We start from the raw sequence: 20,199 nt of genomic DNA, 5'->3' as shown, positions 1-20,199 counted from the left end.
AGTTAAATGTCCATTAGTAACATTGCTATTTATTAGTGCCAACAGTTGTATGACTGTTCTTAAGGGGCAAAAATACAGGGAGTTTGAGGGGTGATGCATTCCTCCATAATACGAATTAGAACTCAAGTCTGGCAAGAATGAGTTTTTTCTGAGCAATGAATTTTGATCATTGCAACGTCTACGTAGAAAGGCTTATATGCTCGTCAGCTAACGATAAAAAGTTCTATTTGTCGGCCATTGATGGCTCATAACCGAACAAGCAAATCACGTCGCTTCGTTACGGCATTTATATTGGATATAGAGTTGTTCTACGGTTTGTTATATGGTGCAAAGAAGATTGAGCCAATAAAAGTGTGCTAATGAACCTATCCACATTTTTTTTTTTTTATTTCGAACAGAATATTAAATGAGATTTAGAGTGTTCTTGTAGGCTGTGGCGTATTCATAGGTTGGGGATATATATATATATATATATATATATATATATATATATATATATATATATATATATATATATATATATATATATATATATATATATATACTCACAATGAAGTCTATATTAATCAAAACATCTCAGGGGCTAATGAAAATGAGATTCGAATTTCCTTAGATTATCCTAGGCGCCCCATAAACAGGGCGACCTTGAATGTGAGAAGATTCAGCTTTGTCACTGATTTAGGAAATTATACCAGAAATCAGGAAATGTGTAAAGCTTGTAGACTTTAATTCAGAAATACATACTGTATTTGTTGATGATTTAGATACATAATCATCCAAATATCTACCGAGTAAAGGGGGGGGGGGGGACAAGAATATATTTTTTCCATGGTCTCAAAATCCTTAATACGCCATTGATTACTGTAATGTAGGTAGTTGTTGAAGAGGTGTTGATTCTTAACTTTAAATGAAAAAAGGAAATCGAGTGCTTGCCATAACATCAAGCAGTGTTTAACTATTGAATTCACTCTAGTAATTTGGCCTGAGACTCGACAAGAATTCGGATTCTATTTTGTTTTACCTATTTCTATCAACCATTAATAACCCAATATAAGTAACCAATTGTTATACCTGATTGGTAAATATTTTTTTCCCTTTCGGATCAAGCAAATAATAACATCAGTAATCCTGATCGTTTTTCAATATGAAACTTGTGGTATACTCGGAAAACAGAGTTGTTTAGAAGTAAGGTATATGACTAGGGGAGGAGAAGTAATGTAGTGCACATTAATGACATGTTTGAAATTATTTATCATTGAACATTTTGCAAAGGATGCATTGACGTTGATTAACGGATTAATTATAGACTATAGTTATTCAATATAGCATTACAATCTGACATAAAATACAACATTGAATAATCTAAATCCTTGTTAGTAGATTTGCCCATAATTCGTTCATTTTTATGATCTTGATAACTATAAATGAATTATGAATATCAAATCCAGTTGGAGTTGACCGTGACGTTTCGTTCGTGAGAATCCAAGGTATCAATTCACCCAGCCGGTGATGTATCATTTTGCAAGTTTAACAGCATCTACAGTTTGTCTTATCAAAAGTTGTTTTATCTGTGTCATTATCAAATAAGTGCACCACAGCCGACCATGTTTACTGCCTTGAAGCCACTGCTAAATCCTCTGAGGTAAGTAAATCGTGAGACAAGATGAGAACACCAGCGTTTTCCTAGTGTGAGTCAGCGTTCACGACTTACGGCCGACTCCACCCGCTTGTTTGGGATCACCAGGTGACTGCAACAAGGAGACTCTGGCTATTTCATCAATATTCCTCTCTAAATCAGGCATGTCATCTAATCACGATAGATTCAATGGTTTAACTCATGTTTCTCGTTTCATAGGTCAGTGCAAGTATGAAGAATATGGTGTTATGTTATTTGTCCAGGGTGTAAACCACTTATGGGGTGGAACCTGTTGCAATTGATGAGGTGGAAGTTCCTAGAATATTTTTCGGTTGTGACGAATTTCAGAAGGCAGTAAAATATGCTGAAGCTTGAATTTTATTTCAAAATCGAGCCTTTTAATGTTGAGTTTAAGAAGGCTTGATGCCTCTTATGTAATTGTTATCTCTGATAATCTCCCCAGTGATTACGGTCATTTTGCTGGAAAGTACAGTGTAGTCGGTAAGTGATGTGGAGTAAAGACATCATTGTATATATATTATTAGGACCATTTAATTACTAGATTGTTGCTGTTATTCACAGATTGCAGTGGATAGCTGTTGTTCTTAATGTAATTATTGGCGGTGAATGGTTGGTAGTTATTAGTGCAAATTACATGATCAGAATTTTCCTGAAGTTATACAAGTTCACTTTCGCTCTATATTGCTGTTAGCCAGCTTATTGAGAAATTTTTTTGTTTAATGCTTGTATTTAGAGATTATAGCAATAATTGCCAAGCATGCTTTTGAGCATTTAATTTTATTAAAGGATTTTGAATGAGGGGATAGTAGTGAGGGGTATTCATATGGGGTGGGGGTTAACTTGGAATTAATTACTGTAAACTAAGTAAAATTCATATAAAATAAGTCTAAGTAAAACTCATATAAAATCAGCAGAATTTATGAAAACTTTATGCACAAGCCAAAATGTAATGCAGAAATATACCAATATTGGCGTGCTGCTTGGTCTGTCATCACTTTGATGATATTGTGATAGGTGTGACAGGTGTGTGATGGTAAGGTAAGGTGATGATATTGCGATAGGTGTGACAGGTGTGTGATGGTAGGGTAAGGTGAAGCTTTCGTAGATTTATAATGTTCACTGTTGTTCACTATTGCATTAGTAATAGATAAGGGAGGTGCGAGAGTCAGCAGTTTTAAACTACTTGTGTTATGCTTGAGGCAGGGCGATGTCTGATAGTGGAGACCATTCAGAATATAAAACATTTATCAAAGTTATGCACTACACTATTCATGAAGAAATAAGTGCTTAATTTTTTGCATATCACCAAACTTGCTCATTTTTTAAGCAGAAGAGATATAGAACACTCAGCTTCCATATGGCCTTTAGACATACAGTAGAGGAAATTTTTCTAAGCTGACTCACTCTGAAGTTTGCTGACCTGCTATAGCCAATCACAGATAGCACCCTATGCTCCAGATGCCAACTCTTTTAAGAGCTCTACCACAGGCTGTCATTGGGCAGTCTCTCTGAGATATTATGCTGTGTACATGATATACATAGCAAATAAAGAATTTAAGCTAGGCTGAACTTTTACCCTGTAAGATAACAAAGCCTCATGATCATGAAGTTTAAGGGTACTATTCTTTATCATTTCTGAATGTTATTGATTTCATTTTTTAGTGATGATTTAGTGATGTGGAGGATTTTTTTTTTTTCCACAGTGATGTATGTTGCGTGTGGAGGGATATGAAGTTCAGGTAAACTTTGGGTTTGATTAATGTAACAGTGGGTGAGTCACTTGTGGAAATCAACAGAAACCTTGAAAATCTCTGCTAACGACATGTAGTGACCAACAAATATCTTAATTTTCAAAGTTATTGTCAATAGATGTTTGTAACATTGTTATCTGCAACTGGGTAAACTACATGGTCCAGATGGTTTTATTAAGGTCCACTGCATGCAAACACAGGAAATAACTATCACCAGTGTAAGTAGTATATACAACATATTATAGATATATATTGACAATAAGTTAAATTTTGGCTGCAAGGGGAAGTTAATTTTTCATGGATTCTATTGATTTATTCATGTAGTTCACCTACTTTAACATTATTTAGTCTTACATTTTCCCTGAGCATCAGTACCCTTATCACTGTTGCCTATATGTGTCATTGTAAAGTAATAGAAAAGATGCTCCAGGTCGTGGTTTCCTGGCCACATTTTACTGTACACTGTTATTAGAATTTCCAAAATAGTCTTACCTCATGATCATTTTCAGTTATCAAACCATTCAACTTGTTATCAATAAAGTAATTGGGTAAATTGTGTTTTTATGCATTTCTTATATAAAGTTTTCATCACAGAACTAACAAAAATGGATTGAAAAGAATGAATGTATTGAAAATAGAATTTTTGTATCATTTTATTACTTATAAGTTTAAAACCAAGGAAGGTGGGTGGGAGGTAGTGATTCCTTGGCATGATGAAACCTCCAAAATACAAAGTAACTGAAAATTGATCTCATTATTTAGGAAAGAAAATACATAATTTGATTTTTTTTTTTCTTTTCAAACTATTTGCCGTTTCCCGCGTCAGCGAGGTAGCGTTAAGAAGAGGAGTGGGCCTTTGAGGGAATATCCTCACCTGGCCCCCTTCTCTGTTCCTTCTTTTGGAAAATTAAAAAAAAGATAATGAGAGGAGAGATTTCCAGCCCCCCGCTCCCTCCCCTTTTAGTCGCCTTCTATGACACGCAGGGAATACGTGGGAAGTATTCTTTCTCCCCTATCCCCAGGAATATATATATATTTATTTACTTATTTATTATTTATTTTGCTTTGTCATTGTCTCCCGCGTTAGCGAGGTAGCGCAAGGAAACACGAAAGAATGGCCCAATCCACCCACATACACATGTATATACATACACGTCCACACACGCACATATACATACCTATACATCTCAACATATATATGTATATATATATATATATATATATATATATATATATATATATATATATATATATATAGATATATATATATATATATATTTTTTTTTTTTTTTATTATACTTTGTCGCTGTCTCCCGCGTTTGCGAGGTAGCGCAAGGAAACAGACGAAAGAAATGGCCCAACCCCCCCCATACACATGTATATACATACGTCCACACACGCAAATATACATACCTACACAGCTTTCCATGGTTTACCCCAGACGCTTCACATGCCTTGATTCAATCCACTGACAGCACGTCAACCCCGGTATACCACATCGCTCCAATTCACTCTATTCCTTGCCCTCCTTTCACCCTCCTGCATGTTCAGGCCCCGATCACACAAAATCTTTTTCACTCCATCTTTCCACCTCCAATTTGGTCTCCCTCTTCTCCTCGTTCCCTCCACCTCCGACACATATATCCTCTTGGTCAATCTTTCCTCACTCATTCTCTCCGTGTGCCCAAACCACTTCAAAACACCCTCTTCTGCTCTCTCAACCACGCTCTTTTTATTTCCACACATCTCTCTTACCCTTACGTTACTCACTTGATCAAACCACCTCACACCACACATTGTCCTCAAACATCTCATTTCCAGCACATGCATCCTCCTGCGCACAACTCTATCCATAGCCCACGCCTCGCAACCATACAACATTGTTGGAACCACTATTCCTTCAAACATACCCATTTTTGCTTTCCGAGATAATGTTCTCGACTTCCACACATTCTTCAAGGCCCCCAGAATTTTCGCCCCCTCCCCCACCCTATGATCCACTTCCGCTTCCATGGTTCCATTCGCTGTCAGATCCACTCCCAGATATCTAAAACACTTCACTTCCTCCAGTTTTTCTCCATTCAAACTCACCTCCCAATTGACTTGACCCTCAACCCTACTGTACCTAATAACCTTGCTCTTATTCACATTTACTCTTAACTTTCTTCTTCCACACACTTTACCAAACTCAGTCACCAGCTTCTGCAGTTTCTCACATGAATCAGCCACCAGCGCTGTATCATCAGCGAACAGCAACTGACTCACTTCCCAAGCTCTCTCATCCCCAACAGACTTCATACTTGCCCCTCTTTCCAAAACTCTTGCATTTACCTCCCTAACAACCCCATCCATAAACAAATTAAACAACCATGGAGACATCACACACCCCTGCCGCAAACCTACATTCACTGAGAACCAATCACTTTCCTCTCTTCCTACACGTACACATGCCTTACATCCTCGATAAAAACTTTTCACTGCTTCTAACAACTTTCCTCCCACACCATATATTCTTAATACCTTCCACAGAGCATCTCTATCAACTCTATCATATGCCTTCTCCAGATCCATAAATGCTACATACAAATCCATTTGCTTTTCTAAGTATTTCTCACATACATTCTTCAAAGCAAACACCTGATCCACACATCCTCTACCACTTCTGAAACCACACTGCTCTTCCCCAATCTGATGCTCTGTACATGCCTTCACCCTCTCAATCAATACCCTCCCATATAATTTACCAGGAATACTCAACAAACTTATACCTCTGTAATTTGAGCAGTCACTCTTATCCCCTTTGCCTTTGTACAATGGCACTATGCACGCATTCCGCCAATCCTCAGGCACCTCACCATGGGTCATACATACATTAAATAACCTTACCAACCAGTCAACAATACAGTCACCCCCTTTTTTAATAAATTCCACTGCAATACCATCCAAACCTGCTGCCTTGCCGGCTTTCATCTTCCGCAAAGCTTTCACTACCTCTTCTCTGTTTACCAAATCATTTTCCCTAACCCTCTCACTTTGCACACCACCTCGACCAAAACACCCTATATCTGCCACTCTATCATCAAACACATTCAACAAACCTTCAAAATACTCACTCCATCTCCTTCTCACATCACCACTACTTGTTATCACCTCCCCATTTGCGCCCTTCACTGAAGTTCCCATTTGCTCCCTTGTCTTACGCACTTTATTTACCTCCTTCCAGAACATCTTTTTATTCTCCCTAAAATTTAATGATACTCTCTCACCCCAACTCTCATTTGCCCTTTTTTTCACCTCTTGCACCTTTCTCTTGACCTGTCTCTTTCTTTTATACATCTCCCACTCAATTGCATTTTTTCCCTGCAAAAATCATCCAAATGCCTCTCTCTTCTCTTTCACTAATACTCTTACTTCTTCATCCCACTACTCACTACCCTTTCTAATCAACCCACCTCCCACTCTTCTCATGCCACAAGCATCTTTTGCGCAATCCATCACTGATTCCCTAAATACATCCCATTCCTCCCCCACTCCCCTTACTTCCATTGTTCTCACCTTTTTCCATTCTGTACTCAGTCTCTCCTGGTACTGCCTCACACAGGTCTCCTTCCCAAGCTCACTTACTCTCACCACCCTCTTCACCCCAACATTCACTCTTCTTTTCTGAAAACCCATACAAATCTTCACCTTAGCCTCCACAAGATAATGATCAGACATCCCTCCAGTTGCACCTCTCAGCACATTAACATCCAAAAGTCTCTCTTTCGCACGCCTGTCAATTAACACGTAATCCAATAACGCTCTCTGGCCATCTCTCCTAATTACATAAGTATACTTATGTATATCTAGCTTTTTAAACCAGGTATTCCCAATCATGTCCTTTTTCAGCACATAAATCTACAAGCTCTTCACCATTTCCATTTACAACACTGAACACCCCATGTATACCAATTATTCCCTCAACTGCCACATTACTCACCTTTGCATTCAAATCACCCATCACTATAACCCGGTCTCGTGCATCAAAACCACTAACACACTCATTCAGCTGCTCCCAAAACACTTGCCTCTCATCATCTTTCTTCTCATGCCCGGGTGCATATGCACCAATAATCACCCACCTCTCTCCATCAACTTTCAGTTTTACCCATATTAATCGAGAATTTACTTTCTTACATTCTATCACATACTCCCACAACTTCTGTTTCAGGAGTATTGCTACTCCTTCCCTTGCTCTTGTCCTCTCACTAACCCCTGACTTTACTCCCCAGACATTCCCAAACCACTCTTCCCCTTTACCCTTGAGCTTCGTTTCACTCAGAGCCAAAACATCCAGGTTCCTTTCCTCAAACATACTACCTATCTCTCCTTTTTTCACATCTTGGTTACATCCACACACATTTAGGCACCCCACTCTGAGCCTTCGAGGAGGATGAGCACTCCCCGCGTGACTCCTTCTTCTGTTTCCCATTTTAGAAAGTTAATACAAGGAGGGGAGGATTTCTGGCCCCCCGCTCCCGTCCCCTCTAGTCGCTTTCTACGACACGCGAGGAATACGTGGGAAGTATATATATGTATATATATATATATATATATATATATATATATATATATATATATATATATATATATATATATATATATATATATTTTTTTTTTTCATACTATTCGCCATTTCCCGCGATAGCGAGGTAGCGTTAAGAACAGAGGACTGGGCCTTTGAGGGAATATCCTCACCTGGCCCCCTTCTCTGTTCCTTCTTTTGGAAAATTAAAAAAAAAACGAGAGGGGAGGATTTCCAGCCCCCCGCTCCCTTCCCTTTTAGTCGCCTTCTACGACACGCAGGGAATACGTGGGAAGTATTCTTAATCCCCTATCCCCAGGGATAATATATATATATATATATACATATATATATATATATATATATATATATATATATATATATATATATATATATATCTTTTTTCTTTCAAACTATTCGCCATTTCCCGCATTAGCGAGGTAGCGTTAAGAACAGAGGACTGGGCCTTTGAGGGAATACCCTCACCTGGCCCAATTCTCTGTTCCTTCTTTTGAAAAAAAAAAAAAAAAAAAAAGCGAGGTAGCGCAAGGAAACAGATGAAAGAATGGCCCACCCCACCCACATACACATGTATATACATACACGTCCACACACGCAAATATACATTCCTATACATCTCAATGTACACATATATATACACACACAGACATATACATATATACACATGTACATAATTCATACTGTCTGCCTTTATTTATTCCCATCGCCACCTCACCACACATGGAATAACAACCCCCTCCCCCCTCATGTGTGCGGGATAGCGCTAGGAAAAGACAACAAAGGCCCCATTCGTTCACACTCAGTCTCTAGCTGTCATGAAATAATGCACCGAAACCACAGCTCCCTTTCCACATCCAGGCCCCACAGAACTTTCCATGGTTTACCCCAGACGCTTCACATGCCCTGGTTCAATCCATTGACAGCATGTCGACCCCGGTATACCACATCGTTCCAATTCACTCTATTCCTTGCACGTCGTTCACCCTCCTGCATGTTCAGGCCCCGATCACTCAAAATCTTTTTCACTCCATCTTTCCACCTCCAATTTGGTCTCCCACTTCTCCTCATTCCCTCCACCTCTGCCACATATATCCTCTTGGTCAATCTTTCCTCACTCATTCTCTCCATGTGCCCAAACCATTTCAAAACACCCTCTTGTGCTCACTCAACCACACTCTTTTTATTACCACACATCTCTCTTACCCTTACATTACTTACTCGATCAAACCACCTCACACCACATATTGTCCTCAAACATCTCATTTCCAGCACATCCACCCTCCTGTGCACAACTCTATCCATAGCCCACGCCTTGCAACCATATAACATTGTTGGAACCACTATTCCCTGAAACATACCCATTTTTGCTTTCCGAGATAATGTTCTCGACTTCCAAACATTCTTCAAGGCTCCCAGAATTTTCGCCCCCTTCCCCACCCTATGATTTACTTCTGCGTCCATGGTTCCATCCGCTGCCAGATCCACTCCCAGATATCTAAAATGCTTTACTTCCTCCAGTTTTTCTCCATTCAAACTAACCTCCCAATTGACTTGACCCTCAACCCTACTGTACCTAATAACCTTGCTCTTATTCACATTTACTCTTAACTTTCTTCTTTCACACACTTTACCAAACTCAGTCACCAGCTTCTGCAGTTTCTCACATGAATCAGCCACCAGCGCTGTATCATCAGCGAACAACAACTGACTCACTTCCCAAGCTCTCTCATCCACAACAGACTGCATTCTTGCCCCTCTTTCCAAAACTCTTGCATTCACCTCCCTAACAACCCCATCCATAAACAAATTAAACAACCATGGAGACATCACACACCCCTGCCGCAAACCTACATTCACTGAGAACCAATCACTTTCCTCTCTTTCTACACGTACACATGCCTTACATCCTCGATAAAAACTTCTCACTGCTTCTAACGACTTGCCTCCCACACCATATATTCTTAATACCTTCTACAGAGCATCTCTATCAACTCTATCATATGCCTTCTTCAGATCCATAAATGCTACATACAAATCCATTTGCTTTTCTAAGTATTTCTCACATACATATACACAGTGCTATTCCAAAAGGGGCATACGGACGGAATGTAATTAAAACTACAACGTTTCATACACTACAAAAACAGATACATACAGATGATACAGTACTGTAAAGAAATTTACAACTATGTAGTTCAGTGTTATTACATATCACTAATTAAAAATGTAATTCATGAAACAAGATTTTATGGTTTGCTTAGAGAGGCTTTAAGACTAAAAATCTTAAAATACCTATCACTGAGAAAAAAAAATTCTCATTTTTAAAGTCTGCTAGATAACAAAATTAAAAAATCAATTAAATAATAATATTTCTGATTCATGTAAAAAATAATACTGTGTTACATGTATTACATGATGTTAATAGTGAAGGTATGAAGGCAGATGATTTGAAGGATCTACTGGATGAGTTTGAACCTCCCCCTCAGCCACTACAAACAGCTAACAGTAAAGACTCTCACAGTTTGCAGTCAGATGGCAGTAAGAAGTGTGGTAAACCATGTCTCAGTGGGACATCAGTGCCAAATGGGATGTCAACAGGTGGTACACTTAGAGCTTGCAATAAACTGCGATGTCTTGTCTGTGACTTAGCTGTGATAACGTTTGAAGAATTTACTTGGACATCAAACACTGATTATCTCTTTCTCCGTAACAATTACCCTGATGTTGGACGTCTACGATCATCTGGATTCACAGTGTGGCAGTATGGCGTATACTTGCCAGTGTCAGCACTGTTCCATTAGAGAAACCAAATATATTGACACTGAAAAGAATTTAAAGTGGATATGTGGGGGCCATTAAATTTGAGGAAATTTCAGGAAAATTTGATTTTGATACAAGTATTTACTTTTCAGTATGGAAGAATCTTATTGTACTTTTTGATAAATGATTATGTTCTGAACTCCTCAGCTAGGTTTCCTTTCCAACCCTTCATTTGCCATTATTACTCTGATAATGTGGAGATTTTGTAAGTGTTTTAAGACAACTTGCTAGAATGTACGGGAGGAAGGCTTCTTTTCGAGAAAGCTACCACTACATGTATTTTATCATTTATTTTATGTACATTGATTCTTTTTTACTGATTTTTTTCATAAGAGCACAATTAATGAGAGTTTGTAAAATTACCAACTGCAGTAGTTACAGTGTTGTCAGTCAGATGGGTTCTAGTGCTAGAAACTCCTTTTGCCTCTTCATGATCAACTTACAGTGTTGGAAGAAACAAAGAATGGTGTTGATAGAATCACTCTTCACCTAATCCAACGACAGATCATCATTAAGAAATTCTTGATCATTTTCTGCTTGGTCCTGTAAATCTTTCTGAAAACTGTTCAGTTTTCATTCTAGAAAACTCATGAGAATGTGCTAACTTTGGCTTGGCTGGCTGTTAGCCTTGAAATATAGATGTCACACTCATTCCATAAATTTGTGTCTGGAGGAGTCACTCACTTTGTGTACATAACCATCTGGAGGATTTAAGGGATTAAGAATGAACTTGATTTTGTTTTAATATATTTTGTATGTGGATACTCACATTTTTACTAATAACAAGTTGTGATTTACAGAGGGAGTATTCAAGCATCAACCATCAGAATGGCATCACTTGTAGGACAGCAGTATGATTTGGTTATCTTTGGAGCAACAGGATTCACTGGGCAGTATGTTGCCAGGGAAGTAGCTCATGTAGCCCAGTCAGAAGACTCAGAGATACCACTGTCTTGGGCTGTGGCAGGGCGCTCCAAGGATAAACTTTTGAACTCCCTTGCATCAGTGCGTAAACAAACGGGTAAGATTTTTATTTTTGTCAGCTGTGCATAACTTCGCTTATTTTTCCTGTTTGTTTTCTGTTTCTAGCTTGTTTTAACTAATATGCATGAAAATCGGACACTTCTCGAAGTTTGGTATGTCCTGTGATCTATAAAAGATATGAACCTCCAGGAATCAGAAGCTTAGTGACCTCCCATCTGCTAGTGAGGTAAATTCGCACTCCATGTTGATTATCAATTGAGTAGTAACTGCTTAGCCTTGGTCCAGGTCCACTCTCTGACCATTCATCATTCTCCACTGAGCTAATCTGCTCTGATATTACTAGGACACTAATGCAGTAAGACATACCCACTTGTATCCTTTTATGACTTAGCTAGGTCATGATGTATTATGTTTTTGACTATTTTATTTTGATTTTTACAGAGATCTATTGCTGTATGATATATTACTTTCATGTATGTGGTGTCCATGAAAATCAATTAAGAAAGAATTTTCTAAAAAATGTAAAAGAAATTGTGTGCACTGTTAGTGGGTTATTGCTCTGGTAAGCAACATTTGCTAGCATATGGCAGCATTCACTGGGCTTCAGCAATATGGCATTTGCTTCAACAATTTCTTGTTAATAGGAATTGTACAATAACCCTTTATCTCAAACCAACGTGCCTTATGTCTGATACTGTAATTTGGTTTGATATCCTTGCATCTGTGTTCAATTCAGATCTCCTTAATCGCTCCAAATGTTCTGATGGGAGAGGAGAAAGGTTAGCTGACTGGCATGGAATCAGAGAACTTCACTTAGTTTTTTATATCAGTTGGAAGACCAAGCAACAAGTTGCTTTCACCATTGTGAGTCTATCTTGCACTTTTAGCATCTTTAGCTGAACTCATTGCACTCCAAGAGAGCTTTGATGACAGTGCAGCCATTAATGAGTGGGTTTTTACAGGTGAAGATCACGTATCTGCCTTGGTTTTGAGTATATGTGCTTAAAATAATGGATATCATTTTACCAACCATGGTATCAAGTTTTGGTTATCCATGGATTTCCACAGAATCCCAGCATTAGGTGAGTATCATGTGGCTGTGGACTGTTCGTGGTCCAGCTTGGCAGACCAGCATTTATAGGGAGAGGTAGGAGGAGTGTCACAACCAAGTGATGTTGCTAGGGCAAACATCAAGGTACCCTTTTATGTGAAATAGCTCACTGACTGCTTTTTTTTGGAATATGGAAGTGTGGCATTAGTGATGGTAAATTGCTATTTTATTATTGCTTTGCTGAGTAGTACCTCATTTATTTTTGATGTCACAGGGAAATCATGTTTTTTGGAAGTAAACCATGCTTACTTCTAACCCTGAAGTTTTGATTATGGGACTGGAAGTATGTATCTCAAGGGTCTCTACCCCTAACCTTTCATTTTCTACAGGATCTGTACCTTGCATGCATACCAAGGTTTGACCAAACACAGGGTCTTCCAGGAACGTAATCCCAGTGGTTGGCAAAGGACTTGCACAATGCATTTACTTATTACAAACTTTGATTTGCATTTTTGCAAAATTTAAATTTTCCAGACTCGCCCTAGTTGCATGTAAGGCCTTGTGTGAAATGGAGTAATCTGTGGGGGCTTGGCTCTAGTTTTAATACATTATGCAAGACAGCTGGAGAGTGGATGTGTATGAGGCAGTTGTTCTTTAGTTCCTGATATTTCCTCACTTAAAGTAGAAGGGGTGGGCAATTAGGAATTTCAAAGAGCTGCATAAGATTAGTATAGTTAAGCCTTACAAACCAGTTGAAAAGTTGCAGACCCATTTTCCATGGAACAAGATGTTGACATGTAAGATCAAATATTGTTCAAGTGAACAATTTCATTGTGTAGGGAATGTATTTAAGAATCTTCTTAATTTCAGGGCCACTTGCTTATATAATTGGCAGGTTTATATAGAGCATGCGGTTACTTGGCCTTTCGGTATTTTTTCACAGCATTATTAGATATGGAGAAACCAGTTAGTTCATTTGCATTGTTGGGGTTTAATAAGCTCCTATCCTTGGAAGACCCAGTTGTTCATGGTTTGGAAGGATCGGAATCCATGCAATCTTCCATTTTAAAGAAGTAACTGGGAGGAAGTATGACCCTGTCAAGAGGGTACACAGGTTTACCTAAAAGATTTATAGGGAACTCCTATGAAATCCTACTTAGCCAAGTGCAATGATGTTTTGCATGAAGGACTTTAATGCTAAGAAAGTTATACAAATAGGGATATGATTAATCTTACTTGAGAATTGCAAATGAAAAAGGAATTTACAAGTTCTTTAAACCTTTGTTTCATTTTATAATGAAGCAGCATCTAGACATGGATGATCTTATTTGTTCTTATTAGCTATCATAAAGTGAATTGGTGCCTGTTTTGTGCTACCCTTTCTTTATAGCACAGTTATACCTCCTCAGTTTCATTCTGTATCTCAGCACGAGTGGTACTTTATTGCAGTGTATGCTGCAGTCATTTATGATATCTTCTTGTAAAACAGGAAGATACATTCAAACTGTAGATATTGTGGTTACTGTCTGTCACCACTAATTTTTGAAATATCAAGAACAATGTGTGCATACTATACTTACTATATCATTCTGCTTGGTGATTTTACTTTCACTTGAGGGTAGGTATTACTACCTGTGTGGAATGTAAATGAAGGATATGTTTGAATAAAGGTTTAGTCTTGATTCACCATGTACTCAAGTATGAATTTAGATATGGAAAGAAACTGATTATAGAACTTTTAGCAAATAGAAAAGGTAGATTACCTGATTGGAAAAAAGTTTGTAATAGATGATTTGGCTTTTGAGAACACTGTGTGTCAGAACACTGTGTTGGGCTATAATGTGATTGTCACCAATAAGATCTTAGTGTGTGTCACTAGTATTGTTATCAGAAGAGGAAGTTTTTACCTTTTCCCATAGACATTTTAAACAAGTTCATGGACAACCTGATAGTAACTGTCATCCTTAACTTTTGACTGCTTATTTACAGTCTTAAACCAATTTGCTAACCTTCATCTCTGTTTGCATTCCTCACTTTTTTTTCTTTACTCATACTTTCCATGTTACATGTTGTTAACCATCAAGAATTCGTCTGTCATCTCAGAAAAGAGCCTAAAGTATATACATGATTTACTTTCATACAGGTTTCAACTTGGAGGATGTTGGAATTATTTTAGCAGACGTGTCAGATCAAGAATCCCTGAATAAGATGGCTGCTCAGTCCTCTGTTGTTATCAACTGTGTTGGACCAGTAAGGATATATCCACTTGCCATCTTTTCATGTCAGTAAATAGGGTGAAAAGAATAACATGAGAGAGCAAAATGTAAAGATGTGTGAAAGTGGCAGTGCTGTAGTATTAAGTAAAGTCAGGTGTTGATAAAAAAGCACATAATGTGAGAACTCATTGGAATTGTGATTTGTGTGGAAAATACTATTTTTAGGGATTTTTTTGTGAATTTAGGTATAAAGCCCTCTTGGACAATGTTAGTGAAGAAAAGAGATATGTTAGGCCATGATTTAATCAAATTTCAGTAGATTGAGATTATCATTTACGTGCAAGGGTAGATATCGGAAATTAGTTGTAGACAAACAGAAAAATGAAAAGTTAAGAGATCAGGTAATAAGTAAGGGGTATGAATATCTACTATGAGTGAATGATTTCTTGGTAGAAGAGCCTGTGCAATTTGGTAGAAGTTCAGAGGTATGGGTGCTGCAAAAGAATATTGTGACTTCAGAAAAGAGCTGAAAATAAAGAAATAGCATTGTGGAATGAGTTACTTCAGAAAACCTTTAAAAAGAGAATTCAGTATTACAGTTAATTTTAGCAACTGTAAAAGGAAGTATTAAAATCTACTTCAAAGAATTTAAAAAAGTGGCAAGATTGATGAAACGTGTGTGTATGAAGAACTGGGATGAAACTTAGTCATATCAAGATCTGTAAGAAGGAATTGACAAAGGTGGCAAGATTAATAAAGCCCATGGATATGAGAACTTAGGATAAAGCTTAGTACCTGGCTCATTTAAAAAGGATTGCATTAGATTGCTGCAAAGAAGTTAAATTAAGGAAAATAACGACTGAAAAAAAAAGTGATACTATTTCCTGAGTGATGTTTATATCGTCATATGCAGATAAAAGATGGAGGAAGTTTTTCAAGACATGTTTATTATGGTTTCATTCTAAGCAGAAATAAAAGTATAGTGAATGGGTAGACACAAGAAGGAGGATCTGAGTTAGTGGTGCAAGAAAATTTATTTTGAGATGGTTAGGAAAGGGTTGTAATAAGCTGAATGTGGTATATACATTATGATTTTTTTATTATTATACTTGATCGCCATTTCCCGCATTGGTGAGGTAGTGCCAGGAAACAGACGAAGAGCAAGTATGCAGTCTGTTGTGGATAAGAGAGCTTGGGAAGTGAGTCAGTTGTTGTTCGCTGATGATACAGCGCTGGTGGCTGATTCATGTGAGAAACTGCAGAAGCTGGTGACTGAGTTTGGTAAAGTGTGTGAAAAAAGAAAGTTGAGAATAAATGTGAATAAGGGCAAGGTTATTAGGTACAGTAGGGTTGAGGGTCAAGTCAATTACCCTAGACGCTTCACATGCCCTGGTTCAATCCATTGACAGCACGTTGACCCCGTTATACCACATCGTTCCAATTCACTCTATTCCTTGCATGCCTTTCACCCTCCTGCATGTTCAGGCCCCGATCACACAAAATCTTTTTCACTCCATCTTTCCACCTCCAATTTGGTCTCCCACTTCTCCTCGTTCCCTCCACCTCTGACACATATATCCTCTTGGTCAATCTTTCCTCACTCATTCTCTCCATGTGCCCAAACCATTTCAAAACACCCTCTTTTGCTCTCTCAACCACACTCTTTTTATTACCACACATCTCTCTTACCCTATTATTACTTACTCGATCAAACCGCCTCACACCACATATTGTCCTCAAACATCTCATTTTCAACACATCCACCCTCCTGCGCACAACTCTATCCATAGCCCACGCCTCGCAACCATATAACATTGTTGGAACCACTATTCCTTCAAACATACCCATTTTTGCTTTCCGAGATAATGTTCTTGACTTCCACACAGCCTTCAACGTTCCCAGAACTTTCGCCCCCTCCCCCACCCTATGATTCTCTTCCGCTTCCATGGTTCCATCTGCTGCCAGATCCACTCCCAGATTAAAACACTTCATTTCCTCCTGTTTTTCTCTATTCAAACTTACCTCTCAGTTGACTTGACCCTCAACCCTACTGTACCTAACAACCTTGCTCTTATTCACATTTACTCTCAGCTTTCTTCTTTCACACACTTTACCAAACTCAGTCACCAGCTTCTGCAGTTTGTCACACGAATCAGCCACCAGCGCTGTATCATCAGCGAACAATAACTGACTCACTTCCCAAGCTCTCATCCACCACAGACTGCATACTTGCCCCTCTTTCCAAAACTCTTGCATTCACCTCCCTGGTGTTTTAGATGTTTTAGATATCTGGGAGTGGATTTGGCAGCGGATGGAACCATGGAAGTGGAAGTGAATCATAGGGTGGGGGAGGGGGCGAAAGTTCTGGGAACGTTGAAGAATGTGTGTAAGTCGAGAACATTATCTCTGAAAGCAAAAATGGGTATGTTTGAAGGAATAGTGGTTCCAACAATGTTATATGGTTGCGAGGCGTGGGCTATGGATAGAGTTGTGCGCAGGAGGGTGGATGTGTTGAAAATGAGATGTTTGAGGACAATATGTGGTGTGAGGTGGTTTGATCGAGTAAGTAATAATAGGGTAAGAGAGGTGTGTGATCCTACCATTTTGCCAGAAGGCAGGACTAGCGCATAGCACTCATACGGAAAAAATTTTGAGTCACGAAGAATGAGTTAAGTGTTGTCAAGTGTTATGTGTGTAAGGAGAGATTGTATATTTGTGGACAGAATGTCAGGAGTCTACATGTGGGGTGAGGCAAAAAGAAATGTTCCACCAAGGCTTTATTTATGATTAGGGACATTGAGGCAAATTTCACCTAAAAAGTGAAATAGACTGCAGATTACAAGGTCTGTCCTTACCCTCTTTTTACAGTGTAGCTAATTCCTCATTGTTTTTCATCACTTGATTTGGCTATGCTTGGTTTACCTCCCATTTTTGTCATTTGCTGAACAGGTCACATGATATGTGTTGTGTTACTAAATAGTCAGATAGTATTTAAAGTATCAGGAACCAGTTGTAGTAAGTGGTTTGAATTTTTGAAGGTTTTCCCTAATTAAGTGTAGATATATGTGTGGAAGAAGAAAGTTAAGAGTAAATGTGAATAAGAGTAAGGTTATTAGGTACAGTAGGGTTGAGGGTCAAGTCAATTGGGAGATGAGTTTGAATGGAGAAAAACTGGAGGAAGTGAAGTGTTTTAGATATCTGGGAGTGGATCTGGCAGCGGATGGAACCATGGAAGCGGAAGTGGATCATAGGGTGGGGGAGGGGGCGAAAATCCTGGGGGCCTTGAAGAATGTGTGGAAGTTGAGAACATTATCTCGGAAAGCAAAAATGGGTATGTTTGAAGGAATAGTGGTTCCAACAATGTTGTATGGTTGCGAGGCGTGGGCTATGGATAGAGTTGTGCGCAGGAGGATGGATGTGCTGGAAATGAGATGTTTGAGGACAATGTGTGGTGTGAGGTGGTTTGATCGAGTGAGTAACGTAAGGGTAAGAGAGATGTGTGGAAATAAAAAGAGCGTGGTTGAGAGAGCAGAAGAGGGTGTTTTGAAGTGGTTTGGGCACATGGAGAGGATGAGTGAGGAAAGATTGACCAATATAAAAAAAAGCAACTGTCCAAACTTTGTTCGCAAATTAGCTGTCTGATGTACTGTGTCGCATGCAGTATAAATGCAGTTGTATTTCAGTTTTGTGAGTCAAATATTTTTAATATAAACAGTTTCTTCTTGGAAACACAGGTATAGCGTTATTCACATTTGCATTCATATAGTTTAAGTGTTTTATGCTGTAGCATGTAGCACATCTTATGCAGCTTCAACTTAAGTCAATAGACATGGAGTATAGAGGCTAGCTGTTCATGAGTTTTTCTTGTTTCTGAATATCATAATTGTAATTTTCATATTATTTCTTCTATATAGTTTGGCTTATTTTTATATTTCACATGAAGACATCACTTTTTTAGTTATAACTGTAATTGTTGTAGAATTCTCATTTGCTTGAACATATTCCTAAAACCTTCGTACCAATTTCTTTTTACTCTACAGTATCAACTATACGGTGAACCAGTGGTGCGTGCCTGTGTGGAGAATGGGGCAAGTCATGTTGACATTTCTGGGGAGCCACAGGTAATACTAAAGGAAAAATGAATGTCATTTCTTTTCAATATTTTAGGCTCTACTTTCTTATCATATTTTTTTTGTATTGTGATTCATGTCAAAGACTAAGCCTTCTGTGTTTTGAAAAAATTAGCTGTTAAGATTCTTGTAAACAGAATAGTTTTCACATCAGTTTTGTTTTACTTTTGTTTGATACGTACTTTTCTTTGTTATTTTCTGTTTTGTGTTCTGATTATGTTTTTAAACTCTTAAAGATTTCATGTTGTAGTTTTTGGAAGGTATGCAGCTGAAATACAGCAGTGCAGCAGAAGAGGCTGGAGTTCATGTTGTTGGTGCTTGTGGTTATGACTCCATTCCAGCAGAAATGGGCCTTATTCATATGATACAAAATTTTAAAGGTAGGATTGTTAATGATGTTTCACCTGTGTGATAGAAAGCAGTGTTCGGTTGTTCTTCATATGTCGAGTATTCTATATCCATCTTAGTATATAGCACATGACATATATTTATGTAAACTTCATACTTGTAGCCTAATGATATATATTTATGTAAACTCGTATTTTTATATAATTTTTTTTCACTGTGTCCTTATCCTGTGCCTTACGATTACATTCAGAACAGTGTTTGGAGTTTCTGTCCTCAGCATTAGGTTAAACCTTGAATGACTTTAAAAGTACTCTGGTATGTTGTATGAAGCCAATATAAACGTGGAACCTAAACACTTTAGAAGTTTCATCAACAGTTGCAGCATCTTGTAAGCTTGTTCACAGATACTCTACATTAGTTTAACTGAAGAGTATGATATTAGGGAAATTGTGCAATAGTTTCATATAAGAGCACAGTATTATAGAGAATTCTAGTGACCTATTAAAGTTGTAATTTGGATGCCAATCTGCAAGGAGAAAACGGGCTGTGGTGCTAAGCTCTCTGAACTTCATAGTTAGATCATCATATTCTCTTCCACCCCTAGTGATTACATGTTCTGTCATGCATGACATGGAGCACATATGTGACTGTAGGTTC

At 38.2% G+C, this 20,199-nt stretch overlaps 1 protein-coding gene and 1 pseudogene across 1 annotated transcript in view; both read left to right on the top strand.

Moving 5' to 3' along the window:
* The first annotated feature begins 1,479 nt into the window (after positions 1–1,479).
* LOC139760912 (saccharopine dehydrogenase-like oxidoreductase) overlaps positions 1,480–20,199 on the top strand; it is a 36,365-nt gene continuing 17,645 nt past the window's right edge. Inside the window, 5 exon segments of the mRNA XM_071684686.1 lie at positions 1,480–1,642; positions 11,614–11,834; positions 14,992–15,098; positions 19,105–19,185; positions 19,445–19,574. Of these exon segments, the coding sequence (XP_071540787.1) occupies positions 1,605–1,642; positions 11,614–11,834; positions 14,992–15,098; positions 19,105–19,185; positions 19,445–19,574 (577 nt within the window). The 5' untranslated portion in view covers positions 1,480–1,604.
* LOC139760974 (cilia- and flagella-associated protein 418-like) lies at positions 2,554–10,852 on the top strand (annotated as a pseudogene).

The sequence above is a fragment of the Panulirus ornatus genome, chromosome 38 (assembly GCF_036320965.1).
Source record: "Panulirus ornatus isolate Po-2019 chromosome 38, ASM3632096v1, whole genome shotgun sequence".
NCBI classification, from domain to species: domain Eukaryota; kingdom Metazoa; phylum Arthropoda; class Malacostraca; order Decapoda; family Palinuridae; genus Panulirus; species Panulirus ornatus.
The sequence above is the reverse complement of the archived record's forward strand: the minus strand, read 5'-3'. Positions and strand labels throughout refer to the sequence as shown.